Source organism: Phacochoerus africanus, chromosome 2, assembly GCF_016906955.1.
Source record: "Phacochoerus africanus isolate WHEZ1 chromosome 2, ROS_Pafr_v1, whole genome shotgun sequence".
Classification (NCBI taxonomy): domain Eukaryota; kingdom Metazoa; phylum Chordata; class Mammalia; order Artiodactyla; family Suidae; genus Phacochoerus; species Phacochoerus africanus.
In genome coordinates this window covers 238,864,529-238,884,963 of record NC_062545.1, presented here as the reverse complement: position 1 = coordinate 238,884,963, position 20,435 = coordinate 238,864,529, and the positions used below count along the sequence as shown (strand labels likewise).

Here is a 20,435-nt window from a genome sequence, read left to right as displayed (position 1 = left end):
TTGAACTGCCCAGTTTGTTCCGGGGTCTTAGAGGACCTGAAGCTCTCTGGGTCCTAAAGGCCAAAAGCCAGGGTCTTCGCATTTGACTTTCTGCCACAGCCTGGCCTCTGGTCATGCCTGGGTCTGCTCTGACCAGCTCTGTTCCAGCTGTTCCCTTTCCCAGCTTTGAAATAACAATACTCACACGACTTCTTATTCCAGAACAAAGGATGTAGCTCACCCAAGAGTGATCAGTGGTTTCATTTTACATGTGCATACTGCTTGGGAGTACACATAATCATATAAAAATTATTTTATTAAAATAGAAAGGCTTTCCAGTATATTGCATTGAAGACATTTTTATAGAAAAAGCAATTGCAACAAACATGCTACATCAGCACTGAGATATTCTGAGAGCTTTAAGTGCCCACTTTAAAACAACATTTTGGTATAATAAGCATATGCCTATATATTTCAGAGGGTACATATAACACTGAAAAAAACACTTCATGTAAAATCTAAGTTTAGGTGCATATAAACAAGAAGTATTACACTGAATAGCTTATTTCAAACTGTGAAACACATTCAAAGTATTTAATTACTTAGACAACATGCAAACATTTTAATACTTAGATTGACATTTTTAAATATATAAACCATACTTCTTTATAATTCTATATCAAAAAAGAAGGTCAGAACACTTATCTATACTGTGCATATCACAAAAAGCAGATGTGTCTTCATGAACGGAAAGTACTGGGTTAACAGATGATTGTCACTTTACAAATATGGCTATTCACCTTCATAATAAAATAGAAAAATCATGTATTATTTACATGAACTACTAATTATTTCACTTTTTGGCAATTATATAAGTAGCAGCAATTGGTTTAAAGGTTGATGTTTAAAAACTCTAAATTTAACTTGGATGATACCAAAGAATAAACATTTGCTTAATATAAAAATGCATAATGCAAGACACTTGGATGCAATATAATTTCTCCCTTTCACAAAAGTCACAGACACACCTGAGGAACCACTGAGACTGTCACTTACAATAGATCATGTAAGTGCCATTTACTTAGCTTGCTTTTACTTAACACGATAGATGGATCCTGAATTATATTTCTGTAAATTAAATTTGCTTGATGATCTACACGGTAATTCCAAAGATGCCTTATCTTTATTTCATAGTCTAATAGCAGTGGCTCTTCACTATGACCCCCTCACTTCTAGACAGGGTAGGGAATTATCTATAAACACACACACACACACACACACACACACACACACACACACACGGCACCTTAATACTGAGAACAACCCTGAAGTGAAGTTTCTGGGATACAAAGCCCATAAAGTGAGTTATCTTTCTCAAAAGTGATCATCTCATTTATCAGTGGCATAGAATTTGTTTCAGAGTGGGGGATCCATCCAATAAGCAAATGTAAATTGTAAATTGTAAGGCAGTGATCCACCAGAAGGAGACATCCTCTTTTCATCAGTCATCTGAAGAAGATATTGTAACGTCTGTAGAAACAAAACAAGACCCCTACTAACATTGGCAATAAAGAAAAATACTGTGTGGTGAATACAGGTGAAAAGTGCTTTGACTTGGCCACTATTCAACTACAGACTGGCAGTCCTGTATGTCTTTTCCCACATAGAAAAATTAGATGGAGGAACATTTTGCACATTTCCTGGCCAGTCAGTTGTGTGTCCAGACCCTGTGCAAGGTGAGGCCCAAGCTGAGGAGGAAGAGGTGGGAGCGGCAGGGCGGCAGGGCCCCGGGGGCGGCCGAGGGAATGCTACTGGAGACCTGCACCTGGGAAATGATGAGGGCAGAGAGAGGGACGTGGGCCGCCAGCGTAGGGCTGTCAGAGTTGATAAGGGATTCAATCTTCTCTGCCTCCTTGTTGCAGGCCTCGATCTGGGAGAGAATAATCAGATTCTTTTAATACAAAACCACAGAACCCATGAAAAGGTCAAGACAGACAAACTGCACACACATCCCACCATTAGGAAGCTGCTTTCCCTCTGTCCTTTTCTTAGCCAAAGTAACGGTTTAATACAGTCTTAATTTATTATACAAATAACAACAGCATCGGTGGAAATCAAATCAGAAAAGAAATGATCCACACTGCCAGTGCCCTTACCCACAATCCTGTTCCCTGCTTGTCCACACTTAGACATTAACTTTTTATGCTTAAACACAGTCATGAGGAGTGACCTTTCAATGCTCACCTACACATAAGGAGGAAAGCAAAAAAAAAAAAAAAAAAAAGAAAGGGAAAGAAAAAGGGATAGGATGGCGGCTGCACAGCACATGCTGACACCCACCTGCAAAGCTTTTGGAGAGTGATCCACAGGAGTGATGAGGATGACAATCTCTGATTCAATGCTGAAGTAGCCAAACACATCACACTGTGGGACAGACACATGCATGCGGATTCTCTGAAGTATTTCCAGAACTGTTATTGGTTTCTTGTTTGTTACCTAGAAAGGGAAAAAAAAATGTCTATTACCTGAACCAAAGAACTCCTTATTACTGCCTAAGTGCCTTGCTACCTTGCCCAAGCCAAAGAAGCTCTTTTAAGCAAAGCACCCCTAAGTGTGGGGCCCACGCAGGGCCTTGCTGGCTGAACTCTAACTATCCATAGATGGAGTTCTCCTGTGGCATAGCGCGTTAAGGATTCGGCTTTGTCACTGCAGCAGCTTGAGTGACTACTGTGGCACGGCTTCAGTCCCTGGCCCAGGAACTTCCACCTGCCACAAGCGTGGCCAAAAATAATAATAATAAATATCCACAGAACCCATTCCAATTTTTCTCCCCCCTGACTGCTAGGTTTTGTGGCTGAGATAAACACTCTTGCCAGGAGCACTATTTTTTTTACGTGACAGTTCTGAGTCGGAGACCATAGGGAAATAACTATAGCCTTTTTGAGAAAATACAAGTATTTTAATTCAAATGGGGATAATTTTCTAAGTAGTGGCAGGTATTGGCTGCTGCATTTCTAGAACTCTGTCTCCACAAGAGTGAGCAGAAAAAGGGATGGTACAGAAAAGAGAAAGGGACAAACTTATCACAGGAAGGTGCTTGGCTCTGGGTGCACCCCTGGAGGAAGGAAGACATTGTGAGGGTAGGCAACCTCAAAACCATCTGGGCATCTACCAGTCTCCAGCTGCCTGGTTCTGCCTCCAGCCCTCACTCTATTCACTAGGCCAGCAGGGGACCTTTTTTAAGAAATGTTCAGAGCAAGATTACTATATGGCCAGGTTGTAGAGGGAAGGAACACAGGACTGGGAACCAGAGAGCCTGAGCTCAAACCCCAGTTCTCTTATCATGAGCAGTACAGCCTTGAGCAAGTTGCTTCCTGCAAATTAATTTCCTCATTTATAAACTGGATGACACATTCTGTCTGTAGGATCATTGACAGGTTTATCAATAAGGTTTCAACAATACATGGCACATGAAACAACTTACCTTGGCAATAGTATCCAGTTTTTCTTTGTCAAATAAAACTCTTAACATCCCAGCACATAATGGGCAACAAGCACCTGTGTAACAGAAACAATGTTATGTGTGTTTTGAATTAGAAATGAAGAGAATTCAAAATAGCTGGTGAGGGAGTTCCCGTCATGGTTCAATGGTTAACAAATCCGACTAGGAACCATGAGGTTGTGGGTTCGATCCCTGGCCTTGCTCAGTGGGTTAAGGATCCAGCGTTGCCGTGAGCTGTGGTGTAGGTCCCAGACGTGGCTCGGATCCTGCGTTGCTATGATTCTGGCGTAGGCCGGCTGCTACAGCTCTGATTCGACCCCTAGCCTGGGTACCTCCATATGCCATGGGAGCGGCCCTAGAAAAGGCAAGAAGACAAAAAAAAAAAAAAAAACAGCTGGTGAAATTACCAGCCCTTCATTTTGCGCTAGGAAAGGTATAGGAGCCTTTCCTGACAGCTGCACTTTTAGATATGTTCCCTTACCACCCTGGAGTCTTATAACCTATATACATTTACCAAAATCCTTCCTCCACCCCTGCTTCCCTCTGGTACCACTTCTCGGATGAGGCAGCTATGGTGTAATGCAAGTACAGTACAGACAGAGAGACGTGGGGCCTAGATCCGGCCCTGCTCAAAACTCACTGTGTGATCCCGGGCAAATATTTCCTGCCTGCAAAACATGGGGGCAAGTGTTTCAGGGATTCCATGAGTGTTTCATCCATATTTAATTTTAAAAATTATTTTTTAAATGTTAAAAAAATAACAAAATATAACATGGTTGGAGTTCCTGTCGTGGCTCAGTGGAAACGAATCTGACTAGTATCCGTGGGGTTCAATCCTTGGCCTTGCTCAGTGGGTTAAGGATCCGGTGTTGCCGTGAGCTGTGGTGTAGGTCAAGGATGTGGCTCGTATCCCGTGTTTCTGTGGCTGTGGCACAGGCCAGCAGCTACAGCTCAATTCTACCCCTAGTCTGGGACCCTCCATATGCCTCGGGTGAGGCCCTCAAAAAGACAAAAACAGGAGTTCCCATCATGGCTCAGCAGTTAATGAACCTTAGCATCAATGAGGACACAGGTTCAATTCCTTGCCTCGCTCAGTGGGTTAAGGATCCAGCGTTGCTGAAATCTGTGGTGTAGGTCACAGACATGGCTCAGATCCCCCATTGCTGTAGCTGTGGCATAGGCCAGCGGCTACAGCTCCGACTGGATCCCTAGCCTGGGAACCTCCATATGCTGTGGGGGCAGCCCAAAGACAAAAAAAAAGAAAAAGAAAAAAAGAGAGAGAGACAAAAACAAAACAAAACAAAGGTTTCCAGGTGGAAAGAGGCTTTGTTTTGCTCACTGCTGTGTCCCCAGGGCCTAGAAGGTGTCTAGCACATAGTAGAAGCTCAAGAAACATTTGCTGAGCTCATGGATGGAGGAATAAACTGGTTAGAGTCCAGATTATTCTGTTCTGTGCAGACCTGAGATACAGTCTCTTCTGCCACCCCTGTTTAACTGAAGAGTATGAGACTGTAAGATAAGATGCTTAAAAATTGTTACCGCTTATATCAGCCTGTATGAAACAAGACTTTCTGGATTATATGCAACCAAAATAATTAGCTGTTAAGGCCAATCGAAGACAACAACTATCTTCCATTTTTCTCAATTTAAAATGTTTTTATTTATCAAAACTACTTCATTCATTCATTAGTTACCAATTCTTTATTCATTAACCTTATAATATGTAAACATTATGCACTTTTATACTTTAATAACTATAATTGTAGCATTTATATGTTGCTGTTTATCTACTGGTGTTTGGGGTAAGACCGAACAAAGCTTTCCATATTGTTTTAAGACCACCAGACCAGATGATGTCTAAGATAAATCCACAGCTTTTTAAGGCTGGCTCAGAGTATGCATCTAATCAGCATCAGGTGGAGTCAAGACTTTTTGAAAAGTTTCAAGAAGCTAGTCAACTCTCTTCTCAGTGACTCACTCTCTGGAGACAGATAAGCAGATCTTCCCAATCCCACCCCTGCCCCACCCCAAGTACCGCCAGCCTACCGGGTGGGATGATGGGTTTGCATTCGGTCGCTGAGAGCGAAGGACACTTCACAGCAGCACACTCAGCAACAGAACTGTATTCAGAGAGGACCCCGACGGCCTGGCAGGGCCCATAGTAGTCGACGGCCACCCGATCCGAGTAGGCAGCACACACACTGCTGTAGGTCTCCCCATTGTGCCCGCAGACGGGCTCTGAGGCTCTGCAGAAGGGCTGAGGGCAAGCAAAGCACGTTTAGTCTATAAATCTCTGCGGTGCACTTTTCCTAACCAAGAGCGCAGAGTAGGTCTCCCCATTTTCGGGAAGGCAAAAAGAGAGTGTAAATTTTTGGACCCTCTAAAGTAAGGTTCTGAGGTTGCTAAACACGAGGTGGGGGTGGGGGGCAATAGAGCAGCCCCGAGATGAATTGAAGAGATTACTTTTCTCAGCTTCTTGGGCACTTGGGTGCTCATTCTATGCTAACTGATATGAGATAAAAATCCTCCCTCCCTCCAGATGTCTATTATTACAGAAGAGCCTGTTTGAAGCAAACAAGACCAATCTTTATGCAAATGCAGAGGCCTTATCATCTTATGCAGGGTATGGGATAAGGAGAGGGAAGAGTGGAGATCTGCAGAGAGAGAAGACAGACTCTGGATCCATGAGGTCGGTCAGGAATATGGAAGAGAAAACCAGAAGCCAGGAGGAGGGAATAAAAAGAAAAGAAGCCTGGGAATGCAGAGTGACTGTATCAGGGCACTTGGAACATGAGCTCTGCAGGGAAAAAGCCCAGGCAGACGAGCTGAAGGGATTTTCTGACAATGAAGACCAGGAAATGAGAAGCCAGCACGTCAGGTGTCAGCTGGCTGTGGGCAGGGAGTGCTGGCCCAAGGCTGGGCTTTCCCCCCGGGGGCAGAGGGGCCAGCACACAGAGCAGCGGAGTGTGTGAAGGCCTCAGCGGGATCGTCCTTGGAGTTATTTTAAAATATGAATACAGATTTCACAACTCTAAAAGACTAGACGATAAACTGATGAAAGACATTAAGTTTTAGAGAAAATTTCCAGTCACTTTTCAGTACTACGGGTGGGACTTCAGTGGGAAGAGTGGAAAAAAGCTCTTTTCTTGGTTGTTTTACCTCACATTCTTCCTGGGCTGCTTTCTAACGAGGGCCCTCAGAACTAGGGGAAGTGAAAAATGCTGCTGACTCATGCCTGGGTTGTGAGACTTCACATTCTTCTCCTAATGGCTGTGGCAAAAGGCCACTCTCTTCTTGCAATAGATGTGCAAAGGCTTATACATGAGCAAGGGGGCCCTCCAGTGTTAGGAGGAAAAGCCAGCTTTGGGATGACCCATTTTTGGTGGAGGACAGAGTGCCCTAGATTTGACAGAGACCCTCAAGGGGTCTCACTGCTGATTCATATAAAAGATCATAAGCCAATTTCATGCTCAGCACACTTGGGTTGTCAGGCAAACAACAGTACCTGGCACGGGCCTTTGTATAAGAGGCTTTTCCCTCTCTGGTACAAAGTACAGAGATTGTTGTGCTCCATGTGGTTTGTGTCACAAACAGGATCTCGGACCTGGTCACAGGTGAGCTGTCTTGGCAAACACTCATACTGGCTACATCCAAATTTATCAAAAGTTGTCAGGCAGACTTGTGGTTTGGGTATGCATCTGAAAAACACAAATGCAGCACCATGAGCCAATGTCGGGAGAGACTATGGGGAAGGCCAAGCACTGATGGGGGGATAAGAGGCCAAGCAGAAAGTGAGAGAGCAATGAGAAACAGTCCCTGTGCCCAAGAGCTTATGGAGAGTGGGGACTTGAGCATGCATGTAAAGCAGGCTATTGGGTAGAAAATCACACACCAAATGAGTCATTCTGACTGGGCAGCGTGGAGACAGCCAAGGAGAGAAGGTAGAACCAGGAGGATGAGGACCTGCCAGACCTAGGGGGCAGCAGGGGAAAGATGTGATGCCTAAGACCCTGTGGTGCTGGGGAAAAGGGGACCCCGAGGGCAGGAGCAAAGGATGCTCGGGGAGGAGGAGGCATGATTTGAGGAGACAGAGGGGCTGCAGCCCGAACTGGAGGCCATCTAGTCAATAATAATGAAGCATTTTTAGGGGCTTACTTTTCAGCTTGGCTAATATGAGTCTATCTTAAGAGAAAGCTTCATAGTATGTGCTAAAAAATGCAGGCTTCTGTGCTCATACGGCTGAGGACCTGATGTTGGCTGGTTGCAAATCACTGTTGGGTTTTCCTTGTAGTACCTGGACCTTGCTTCATTCTCAATCCCTGAACTTCTTGAGAAGGTTAGGGAAAATGGTTTCTTTCTTCTTTAGACTTTTTTGCCTCCCTCCTTTCTATAAAGGGTACTTATAATTTTCTATAAGAATAAAAGACCTATTAAAATGTTAGCTTTCACTAGGTATCTGAAACAACAGGATACACACATGATAGTAAAATAAAATAAGAGGAGAGGAATATAGTAGGTAGCATTATTTAATTTCAAAGGGCATTACTTCTACTCTTTTTAGGGAAAAGTTTCCTGCACTAAAATGACCACCATCACCATCACTATTACCTGTGGTCACCTTGTCTGATGGGATTTAAATGAGAATGCACATAAAAAATTACGAAAACAATCCCATTTACAATCATATCAAAAAGAATAAAATACCTAGGAATAAATATAACTAAGGAGGTAAAAGACATGTACTCAGAAAACCGTAAGACTGATGAAAGAAACTGAAGATGAAGAAAACAGGTGGAAAGATTCATTACCATGCCCATGGATTGGAAGAACTAATATTGTTTAAATGTTCGTATTACCCAAGGCAATCTACAGATTCAATGCAATAAATATTTAAATACCAAGAACATTTTTCATAGATCTAGAACAAATAATTGAAAATTTTGTATGGAAACACACACAAGACTCTGAATAGCCAAAACAATCTTGAGAAAAAAGAACGAAGCTGGAGGTATTATGCTCCTTGATTTCAAACTATACTACAAAGCTACAGTCATCAAAATAATATAGTACTGGCACAAACATAGACACATATATTAATGGAACAGAATACAGAGTCCAGAAATGAACCCATACTTACACAGGCAATTAATCTATAACAAAGGAGGCAAGAATATACATGGGGAAAGATAGCCTCTTCAAAATGGTGCTGGGACAACTCGATGACTATATGCAAAAGGATCAAGCTGAACTAATTTTCAAACTATATACAAAAATAAGTTAAAAATGGATTAAAGGACTTCCCGTGTGGCTCACAACATAACTACTCGGCGTTGCTTCTACAGTGGCTATGGCTCGACCCCTAGCTTGGGAACTTCCATTAAAAAAAAAAGGATTAAAGATTTAAATGTAACATGGATCAGTGGAACAGTACAGACAGCCCAGAAATAAACCCACACACCTATGGTCAATTAATCTTTGACAAAAGAGGCAAGAATATACAACAGGGAAAAGACAGCTTGTTCAGTAAGTGCTGTTGGGAATGCTGAACAGCTGCATGCAAATCAATGAAGTTAGAACACACCCTCACAATATACAAAAATATACTCAAAATGGCTTAAAGATGTACATATAAAACATGATACCAAAAAACTCCCAGAAGAGAACATGGGCAAAACATTCTCTGAGATAAATCATGCCAATATTTTCTTAGGTCAGTCTTTCAAGGCAATAGAACTAAAAGCAAAACTAAACGAATGCGACCTAGTCACATTTACAAGCTTTTGCACAGCAAAGGAAACCATAACAAAACTAAAAGATAAACTATACATTGGGAGAAAAGATTTGCAAACACTCGACCAACAAGGGCTTAATTTCCAAAATATACAAACAGCTCATACAGCTCAATAAAAAAAAAAAAAACAACCCAATCAAAAAATGGGCAGAAGATCTTAAATAGGTATTTCTCCAAAGAAGACATTCAGAAGCTAACAGGCCCATGAAAAGATGCTCAACATTGCTAATTATTAGAGAAATGGAAAACTACAATGAGGTACTACCTCATGCTGGTCAGAACAGCTATCATCAAAAAGTCTGCAAATAACAAATGCTGAAGCAGGTGCAGAGAAAAGGGAACACCCCTACACTGTTGGTGAGAATGTAAACTGGTGTAGCCACTATGGAAAACATCACACAAGTTACTCAAAAAATTAAAAATAGAATTACTATATGATCCATCAAATCCACTTCTGGGTATATAACCAAAGAAAGTGAAAACTAATTAGAAAAGATAGATGCATCCCTATGTTCACTGTAGCATTATTTACCATAGCCAAGATATGAGAGCAACCTAAGTGTCCATCAGTAGAGGAATGGAAAAAGAAGTATGTGTACACGTGTACACACACACACACACACACACACACACACACACTGAAATATTACTCAGCCATGAAAGGAATGAAATCTTGCAACAACATGGATTGGTGTTATGCTAACTGAAACAAGTCAGAGAAAGACAAATACAGTATGATTTCATTTTTTTGTGTGGAATCTAAAAAACAAAACAGATGAACAAACATAACAAAACAGAAACAGAAGCATACATACAGAGAATAAGCAGGTGGTAATCAGAGGGGGAGTGGTGCAGGGAAAAGAGAAAAACTGGTGAGAGGGATTAAGAGGTACAAACTTCCAGCTGCAAAGTAAGCGAGTCATAGGTATGAAGTGTACAGTATAGGGAATACAGTTGACAACTATGTAATATCCTTGTGTGGTGACAGTAACTAAAAACTTATTGTGGTGATCATTTCAAAGTGTATAGAAATACTGAATCACTAGGTTGTGTACCAGGAACTAACACAGAATTGCAGGTTAATTGTACTACAAAAAGAACAAACTTATAGAAAAAGATCTGATTTGTAGTCACCAGAGGGGATGGAAAAATTAGATGAAGGCAGTCAAAAGGTACAAACTCCAGTTATAAGATAAACAAGTACTAGAGATGTAACATACAACATGGTAGATATAATTAACATTGCTCTATAATATATATAAAGTTAAGAGAGTAAAAAAATCCTAAGAATTCCTATCAAAGGAAAAATTTTTTTTCTATTTCTTCAATTTTGCATCTATATGAGATGATAGATGTGCACTAAACTTAGTGTGGTAATCATTTCACGGCGTATGTAAGTCAAATCATTGTGCCATGTACCTTAAACTCCTACAGTGCTTTGTGTCAGTTATTAGCTAAATAAAACTCGAAGAAAGAAATTAGAATGCATGTAGTTATGAATTTATGGGAATTTAAGACATTTGAAGAGAAGTAATAAAAGAGAAGAATATTTAGAACTTCATGATCTATTAACATGGAAGGGATGAACTTATACTATGTTAAAGCACTAATGTTTTGGGGTTTGTATATGGTAGCTGGAGTTACTCCAACTAACAAAAGCATCTTTTCAAGTGCTTAAGAATCATGTGTATTTCTTTTTCTATGTTTATGTCCTTGGTCCATTTTCTATCGGTTCTTGATCTCTGCCTATTTTTACATTAAATTGTTGCTGTTTTTCATTTTGATTTGTAGGGGTTCTTAATATTGATAAGGACATCAGCCCTTTCTTAGCTTGCTATTTTCTGAATACCATGCAGAAAGTTTTCATTTTATTTTGTTTTGGCCACACCTGTGGAATGTGGAAGTTCTAGGATCACAGATCGAACCTGAGCCACAGCAGTGACAATGCTGAGTTCTTAACTGTTAGGTCACCAGGAAACTCCTAGAAAATTTTCATTTTCATGTAGTTACATTTTTCAAACTTATCTTTTATATTTGTTTCATATTATACCCAGCAAGCCTTTTCTACTTGGAGGTGTCATTGTTCCACTATAAAAGCAAGCCAACATTATTCCAGAAAGGTTAGCAAATGGGGAAAATAAGCAAATGAACAAACACGAAAACAACCCTCAATTCTACCTCCCAACACAACTATATTATCCTTCAGCTTATTTCTTTATCTTTTCTTTTCCTTATGTACAGCACCCTGTCTGTTTTCCATAGGAACTTCCTGGGCTTAGTTTTCATGATGTAAACTTTATCAGGGAGGTGACTAATTCTCTTTGCATATTCTTTTTTGACACACGAGAAAACCTTCCCCTCCCTCCAAACTGCACCAGGGTTTTCAGGTTGGAGAAGCAACTGCTTAGTCTCCACAAAAACTTCACATGCCAAAGACTGAGGCACTGGGATGTGTTTTGCTCAGGTCTCTGAGATAGTCGGTGAAAACTCCAGGTCTAGAAGCCTGAAACCTAAGAGAATCAGCAGGACCCTTGCCCTGCAGCCACCACATGCAGAAATGCATCACTAAGGTAAGGTAAACTACACTTTGAGTTCCTGAGGGAACCACAGAGAAAGGAGCCCCTACTAAACAAATGACTCCATATAATACTGAAGTTGCACTTCCAGAGATTCTCATGTGCAATCCCTGCAATGGAGGCAGGTAAGTAGAATATTTCCTATTACATTCAGGCCTAAGGAGCTCATAATAAGAATGCATCCATTTCTCTTGGCTCAGCTGCCGCCTCTCTTTGCCTCACAGTGTGTTTCAGTCTTCAAGAACTGCTCTGGCTCTTGGCACATACCACGTTCTCTCCTTCCTTCCAGCAGCCAAGACCTTTGCTCCTGTTACTCTCTTTGCCTTCACCACCACCTTTCCTCCACTCTGAACCTTGCCTTCAGTCCCTTCCTTTTTCCAGCTGACTATCACATGCTCCAGAGCTTTCCCAGGTCTCCCTGGCTGCATCAACTGCCAACCTCTGGGATCCCAATCACAGCATGTCACCAAGCAACTTTACCAGGATCTTTTTCTCCAGACTCCAACTTTTTCAGGGCAGAGAACATCTTAATTCATCTTTGTATTTTCATTGTCTGGTACAATGATGCCAAGTGGTGACCTTCAGTTGAAAAAGATAAGGAGGTATTTGACTTACCTTTGGTTTTTTGGGCAGGGGTTAGGATTACATGGATCCTTTGAGATGCATGATCCAAACTCAAACTGATGGTCTTGGAGGCCCACACAGCGAGCAATGCAGGCGCTGGGGTAAGTGCGTCCATTCTGCCCACACACGGGGACAAACTGATCTGCACAGTTACAGGGCAGACCTGGAGAGAGAAGAGCCTCAACATTGTACACTTGTGCGTCCCCCTTACCCTCATGTTTCCTTATTAAGGTAAACCACCAATAAGCATGCAGAGGTCTCAGGTTAAAACAGAATTTTAAATTGTCAGAAAAAAAAAAACCTTCCAATCTCTGAGAGTTTTTAAAGGGGCCAAGGTTCCATTTGCCTATACAATGGCTTTCCTTTGTTCCATGTATTGCCACCTAAGTGAGGGCCTCCAGCTCTTGATCCCATGGGTAGAGACCCTTATAAACAAACCTCCAAGTAGGAGAAGTAAAGAATATTTCTCCCGATTTGGTATATAAAATCTGGAATCTGGATTTTTTTTTTTTCTTTTTTAGGGCCACAACAGTGGCATATGGCAATTCCCAGGCTAGGGGTCAAATCGGAGCTACAGCTGCCAGCCTACACCACAGCCACAGCAGAATCTGAGCCGTGTCTGTGATCTACACCACAGTTCCGGATCCTTAACCCACTGAACGAGGCCAGGGATAGAACCCGCGTCCTTATGGATCCTAGTCAGGTTCGTTAACCACTGATCCACGAAGGAAACTCCTGGAATTTGGATGTTTGATTCTGGCTTGGGGGATGTCTAAGATATCGAAGGGTAATACCCAAAACAAGATAAAGAATGAAAGCTCTACACACCTCACATAGATTCCTTCCATCTCCACAGGGAGGGAGAAGAGCAAGAAGGTATTAACTTGGGAAATTATAATTTGAAACTTAGGAATGTCTATGAACATCTCCTCTGAGTCATATTATGAGACTATCTGGGTCCTCCAAAATATGGTACACTTTGGGGCCAATAAAATCTCCTTAGTCTGTTAGCTAAAGAGTCATTAATGTAATTTATCCCTAGACATGAAGAGCTCTCCACTGCAAGGAAAAAGGGTCCTACTAGTTGTAAAGTTCATCTTCCCCAAACACTTAGCTACAAGTAAGTAAATAAATAAAATTCTGGAGTTCCCGTCGTGGTGCAGTGGTTAACGAATCCGACTAGGAACCATGAGGTTGCGGGTCCGATCCCTGCCCTTGCTCAGTGGGTTAACGATCCGGCATTGCCGTGAGCTGTGGTGTAGGTTGCAGACGCGGCTCGGATCCTGTGTTGCTGTGGCTCTGGCATAGGCTGGCAGCTACAGCTCTGATTAGACCCCTAGCCTGGGAAACTCCATATGCCTCGGGAGTGGCCCAAGAAATGGCAAAAAGACAAAATAAATAAATAAATAAATAAATAAATAAATAAATAAAATTCTTTTATGTAAATCTTTAGTTCATTTTTTATCCCTGCATCATCCTACCATTTCTCTAAGCAGAATTAATTGTCCTCATCAGAGCGGAGCAGAGCGGAGCAGATAAAGGCTAAAAGTAAAGGACAACAACAACAAATCAATAAAGCAGCAAAGGCTGGTACTCGCAGGGTGGAGAGAGGATGGGGTGGAGCTAGTCCTGCCTTTACTTCCCCATCAGTCTCCCATTCACTTCTTACTTCTGACCTCCTTTTTATGTCCAAAGAGGCTGGAGATACAAGGTCGGGAAATCCCTGTTCTGTCCACCTCCTACCCCACTCCATGTGTAATGCCGACTCCATGGCAGGAGAATCAAGTTGCTTTACAGCAGCAAGAAATGGGGTAAGAGGAGTTACCTGGTTCCTCTTCGCTCAGAACCAAAGGTATTTCAGATGTGGGAAAAAGCAGATACCAACAGTGCTACTGTTGACAACTGCAGCTCCTTCTCGATAAAAGAACATCTTATCTCACTAGCCTTTTCGCTTATTGTAACTGGTGTGAGTATAACACCAGCAGTATAAAGCATAGGAAAGTTAAGAAAGTAGTATTCTTTTTTATTTGTTTATTTTTGGTTTTTTTTTTGCTTTTTAGGGCTGCACCTGCAGCATATGGAAGTTCCTAGGCTAGGTGTCGAATCAGAACTGCAGCTGCTGGCCTACACCATAGCCACAGCCACAGCAATGCGGGATCCAAGTCAACTGTGACCTACACCATAGCTCACAGCAACGCTGGATCCTTAACCCACTGAGTCGGGGAGGCCAGGGATTGAACCCACATCCTCATGGGTACTAGTTCAGTTTATAATTTGCTGAGCCACACTCTAAGAAAGTGGTATTCTTGATTGATTTTTCATAAAAATTCTTCTTAAGTTCCAAAATTACAATAATTTCCCAAGCTACTTGCCTATATCCTCCCCTCTCTAAGGAGAAATGAATGGAAGGAATTTACGTATGGAATTTACAACCTTTGCCTTTGTCTTGCTTTTGTTATTGATGTTAAACATTCCAAAAATCTCCCAAGCCAGACTTGACACATTTAAATTCTACATTTTATATACTAGATTGGGAGAAACATTCTTTACCTTTTCCACCTATAGGTTTTTTTATAAGGGTCTTCACCTGTATGAACCAGTAAGCTCAGGTAGGTCAAGGAAGGTGGTTAAAAAACAAATAACAGAAAACAAAACATTAGAACAGAAGCAAACTTAGAAAATACTTGGACAATTTAGATCATAGCATTAGGGGAAAATGGGTATTTTATCAGGTAGAAAATTGCATTTAACTAAAACCATTCCAATTATTGGCCCCGTCCTTTCTGACTCATGGAATTCCAGAAGGAGCCCAAGAAACCATTTAATTTAATGCCTTAAATTTATAGAGGAGGAAACAGACTCAGAGAGGAAAGTACCTTGTTCTCAGGTTATGTATTTACTTTATTATGCACATTTGCAGTTAAAGCAAGACCAGAGAAGCTGATTTGCAGGGAAAATGGGTATAAAGGGATGACGGCCCGCTGAGGACAGCTTCTGGGTGACAGTTACCTGTGAAGGTACGACGGTCATCTTCTGAACTGTCCGCACTGAGACAAAGGCGGGTAGAACACACCAAATTGCCAGCAAAACAAGAGCAGATATTACAGTCAATATTAAAGGAAGTTCCATGACCTGAGAGAAAGAGAAATAAAAAGTTCATCTATGTCATGCATTTATAAATAAAAATTTAATAGTTTAAAGAGTTTTAAAATAGAAATTCTTGAAAGATATCTTTTTTTTTTTTTTTTTTTAATCTTTTTAGGGCTGCACTTGTGGCATATGGAAGTTCCCAGGCTAGGGGCTGAATCAGAGCTGCATCTGCTGGCCTATGCCACAGCCACAGCAACGTGGGATCTGAACCGTGTCTGCAACCTACACCACAGCTCACGGAGACGCCAGATCCTAATACCCGCTGAGTGAGGCCAGGGATTGAGCATCCTTGTGGATACTAGTTGGGGTTATCACTGCTGAGCCACAACGGGAACTCCGAAAGATAACTTCTGAATATACAAACTAGGAAGTTAAATTTGTAATATTTATATTTTCAAATTTATCTCCCGCCATATCATAGAAACCCCTACTGTGCACTGGTCTCACCAGACTGCTCCTTATTTTCTGGGAATGTTTCTGGCTACCGCTTTTGCCTCAAGCACTCCTCTCCTCCTTCTGAAACTTCACTTATCTTTCCAGGACCAGCCCTGATGCCATCTTTGGATTGGAGAGTCTCCTGATGCCCTGGAAGGAATGACTAGCTCCTTGAGGTACATGTATGTGGTCTGCTCCTTTGGTGGCTCAAATTCTCTCCCATCTTAGGCAAAGCATGATCTCAATCTCTCATCACTGTTTCAGGTCCACAAGGCACTAGTCTGTTCTTTTGTATAGACTAGGCATTTAATCAGTGAAAGCTGATGGAAGGAATGAATTTGTTTATCTTTAGATGTACCTTACTTTTTAATAGCTAAGTAAAATATAGACTAAGCAATGAATACCTGACTTGCTGGTCTAGGTAGGAAATCTGCAAGCTTTTTGGCCAGGGACACTCTTCTTAAAATAAGACTTCACACAGAAGACTAAAACAAGAAGCACATAAAAGCTGAACTGCTCTGGTTTATGGATAGGGGGGCAGGCACAGAAGTAAGGGTAGCAGAGTGAGCAGGTGTGAGGGGAGCACATTCTGAACAGCAGTGTTTTTTCCACAATTTTTGAGGTCACATTGACACAAACAGTTATTACGGCTATAAGCAAGAGATGGCTAAGGAAGCAGCGAGAAAGAAGACCCTCGACTTTTAGAGAAGGCACTCAAAGCAGGGGGCACCTTTCACAGTGCTCTCTCCCAACCCTTAATCAACAGGGTAGTTCCTGGAGTTCCTGCTGTGACTCAGTGGGTTATGGACCCGACACTGACTCTGTGAGGATGTGGGTTGGATCCCTGGCCTTGCTCAGTGGGTTATGGATCTGGCATTGCCATAAGCTGTGGCGCAGGTTGCAGACAAGGCTGGGATCTGGTGTTTCTGCGACTGTGGTGTAGGCCGTTAGCTGCAGCTCGAATTCACCCAGGAACTTCCATATTCTGCAGATACTGTCCTAAAAAACAAAACGGTGTAGTTCCCATCCCCCAGTTTGCTTTCCATGACATCAAACTCTGAATCTTACTTCTGGCAAAGAGGCACAGGGGAGAAAGACTGTGGAGGAAGGGGTGGGGAGAGGAAGACCTATGTCCCTGCCTGCAGAAGGCTTTGGAGTCAAATAGGCCTGAGACTGATTTCTGCTTTAGTCACTTACTAGCTGGGTGACCTCTGAGCATCAGATTCTTTATAATAGTACCTGTTTCAAAGAGCAACTGGGAGTAAATCATGAGATAATACAAGCCAAGACTTAGCATAGTGCTTGACACACAGTTAAGAGTTCAATAAGTATTAGTTACCATTAGCTTTAAGTCCCTTCTTAATGAAGTTTCCAAGAGAGTTCCCTAGAAGTCTTTGTGTTCTGAAGAGTATAGTTTGAAAAATACTCCCCTGCAGTATCTGATTTATAGACTTTATTCTTTGGTAAAAATCCATCCAATGTTCTCCCTACAAAGTTAATATAACTAATCCCATATTAAAAACAAACAAACAAACAAAAAAACCCAGGGAGTTCCTGTTGTGGCTCAGCAGCAATGAACCCGACTAGTGTTCATGAGGAGGTAGGTTCAATCCCCGGCCTCACTCAGTGGGTTAAGGATCTGGCGTTGCTGTGAGCTGTGGTGTAGGCCAGCAGCTGTAGCTCCAACTTGACCCCTAGCCTGGGAACTTCCATACGCCGCAGGTGTGGCCCTAAAAAGACAAAAAAACAAACAAAAAAAGAAAACAGTTCGACTCACTTTTTCTTTTTCCTCCAACAATACAAGATTTCTGAAGGTCTATACAGTGCATCTCTATGCAGTTTTCTAAGAGTCCACTTTGTCCGCATGAGCAAATTTTGTAACAACCAACTTCCCCTGCTGATGATGGCACCTGGATTAGTGTCCCTTGACGGACAATAAAATCAGAGGCTTCTCCCAATTTGCAACCTGTGCAGACAAAAATTAGCTAGGAAAAATTGTACTGTGCTCTGATATTGTTTTATGACCTCACATACATCTTATAGGTACTGCGTGGCCACTAATGATTATATAATAGAACTTCCAATAAACTAAGGAATTGCTTTGATACACAGGCCAAAAACATATCCTTTCAAAGGGAAATTTCATGTTCTGTGAGATAGTGGTGATTAAAGGGCCCATACCCCAAAGTTAGCTATAGTTCTATGCCAAAAATATTGTAAGATATGTAGTTTTTTATTTCTTTGGGTTTATCAAATATATTTTAAAATCATAGATTTTTAAAAATGGAGTATGGAAACTGACAGTAGTTTCAGAATAATCTTGATCATAAAATTTTACTGATAGAATACAAGCAATATCTTAAATTCAAAGAAAAGTTGCATACTTGAGATTGGACCCATTTCTTTACAACTTTAACAAGACGTATTATGATGTTATAGCTGATATACTGTAGTACAACACAAGTATTATATGGGTACTTTGAGACGTACTTATTTAATTTAACCTTTTGTTCTTTTTTACTTCGCATGTGTTTAAAAATTTGATTCTAACATGAAAAACATTTTCAACTGGGAAATAGATAAAAAGAAGTAAAGTGTTGCCCAAACTACATTCTAAAGAGGCCCACAGGGAGATAAAGATCATAAAAATCCTGTGGGATAAAAATTTTTGAGCCTTGAAATCACATGCATTTCAGCACATTAAATTTATGAAGATAGTTACATATCCTATTGAGAATGCTATTTCTCCATGTATTAAACGAAAGAAAAGAAAAAACATGAACAACATGCAGTACATTTTCTCAAACATTACAACATAGAAAACGAAGTATAAAAAGCTGGCCTAAGGTTATTTTTTCTTTTGTTGTTAAGAACCCTATAACTAAACCGATACAATGTTCTAAGTCAACTACACTACAGGTACAATTAAAAAAAAAAAAGAGGAGTTCCCGTCAAGGCTCAGTGGTTAACGAACCTGACTAATATCCATGAGGACGTGGGTTCGATCCCTGGCCTTGCTCAGTGGGTTAAGGATCCACCACTGCCGTGAGCCATGGTGTAGGTCGCAGACACGGCTCGGATCCTGAGTTGCTGTAGCTGTGGTGTAGGCCTGTAGCTACGGCTCCAATTCAACCCCTAGTCTGGGAACCTCCATGTGCCGCATGTGCGGCCCTAAAAAAGACAAAAAAACAGAGTTCCCCTTCGTGGCTCAGTGGTTAACGAATCCAACTAGGAACCATGAGGTTGCGGGTTCGATCCCTGCCCTTGCTCAGTGGGTTAAGGATCCGGCGTTGCAGTGAGCTGTGGTGTAGGTTGCAGACGTGGCTCGGATCCCGAGTTGCTGTGGCTCTGGTGTAGGCCTGTAGCTACGGCTCCGATTGGACCCCTAGCCTGGGAACCTCCATATGCAGCGGGAGCCGCCCCCAAAATGGCAAAAAGACAAAAAAAAAAAGACAAAAAAACAAAAACAAACAAACAAAGAACCCTATAACTCATTATGAGAGTCTGGTTTTGGCTCTCATGAGATTAGTTCACAATCGAAATGACTATTGAAAATTACATTTGTCTTTGTCTTTTTTTGCTTATGTAAATAACACCTGTTTATTGGTAAAACCTTGAACATTACAGAAAAACATAATTTAGAAAATCATCTCATTCCAAAAATAACTCTTATAAAGAGCGAGCAGTGGCACATACCCATGCCCACCCCATGCCCCACTTATCTACCTCTTACCTTGCACACAAGAGTAGGGAAGACAGGGATCTCCAGCTGGACACCCCTTCCGGTTGACCTCACAGAGTTCATGGGCGGGGCAAGGATTTGGGTTACAGGGATGAGTCACCTCTTCCACAATGTTACCTAAAGTGCTTGGCCCTGCAAAAACCAAAAACAGATCAGTTTAACCCACCCAAAAGAGTAACAAAGTTCTGTACATTGTCTGAATTAATGACATCTGTAAAAAATGGTGAGGACTGATTCTAGGAAGCTTTTAAAACACTCAGATTCCCTAATCATTAGTACATTTAGCATACACATACATTTATTCATTTATTTACTTATTGGGTGCCTACAATATGCCTGGCAAGGTTCTTGGTACTGGAGATAGAGTAGTGAACAAAATAAACAAATCTCTGACACAGAGTTTACATTCTGGTCAGGAAGTAGACAATGAACAGACCTGGTGTGTGATTAAATTAAAAGTCAGATAATGATTAAATAACAAGTAGAGTAAGGGGAAGGAAAGTAAAGGTATATATATATATATATATATATATATATACATATATATATATTTTTTTTTTTTTGGTCTTTTTGTCTTTTCTAGGGCTGCTCCCGTGGCACATAGAGGGTCCCAGGCTAGGGGTCTAATCGGAGCTG

The 20,435-nt window shown here is 41.4% G+C and overlaps 1 protein-coding gene across 2 annotated transcripts in view; it reads right to left on the bottom strand.

The window, feature by feature from the left end:
- Positions 1 to 277: 277 nt before the first annotated feature.
- The window catches only part of RECK (reversion inducing cysteine rich protein with kazal motifs), a 76,589-nt gene continuing 56,431 nt past the window's right edge, over positions 278 to 20,435 (bottom strand). The window contains exons 13-21 of one of the 2 annotated variants that reach the window (XM_047767913.1): positions 19,791 to 19,931; positions 17,835 to 18,023; positions 15,482 to 15,604; positions 12,464 to 12,635; positions 6,987 to 7,179; positions 5,528 to 5,738; positions 3,464 to 3,537; positions 2,320 to 2,475; positions 278 to 1,909 (exon numbers count right to left, since the gene is read on the bottom strand). In XM_047767913.1, coding sequence (XP_047623869.1) covers positions 1,688 to 1,909; positions 2,320 to 2,475; positions 3,464 to 3,537; positions 5,528 to 5,738; positions 6,987 to 7,179; positions 12,464 to 12,635; positions 15,482 to 15,604; positions 17,835 to 18,023; positions 19,791 to 19,931 — 1,481 coding nt within the window. In that variant the 3' untranslated portion in view covers positions 278 to 1,687. The remainder of the gene's footprint in view (positions 1,910 to 2,319; positions 2,476 to 3,463; positions 3,538 to 5,527; positions 5,739 to 6,986; positions 7,180 to 12,463; positions 12,636 to 15,481; positions 15,605 to 17,834; positions 18,024 to 19,790; positions 19,932 to 20,435) is intronic. The other variant, XM_047767914.1, reaches the window with a different exon arrangement.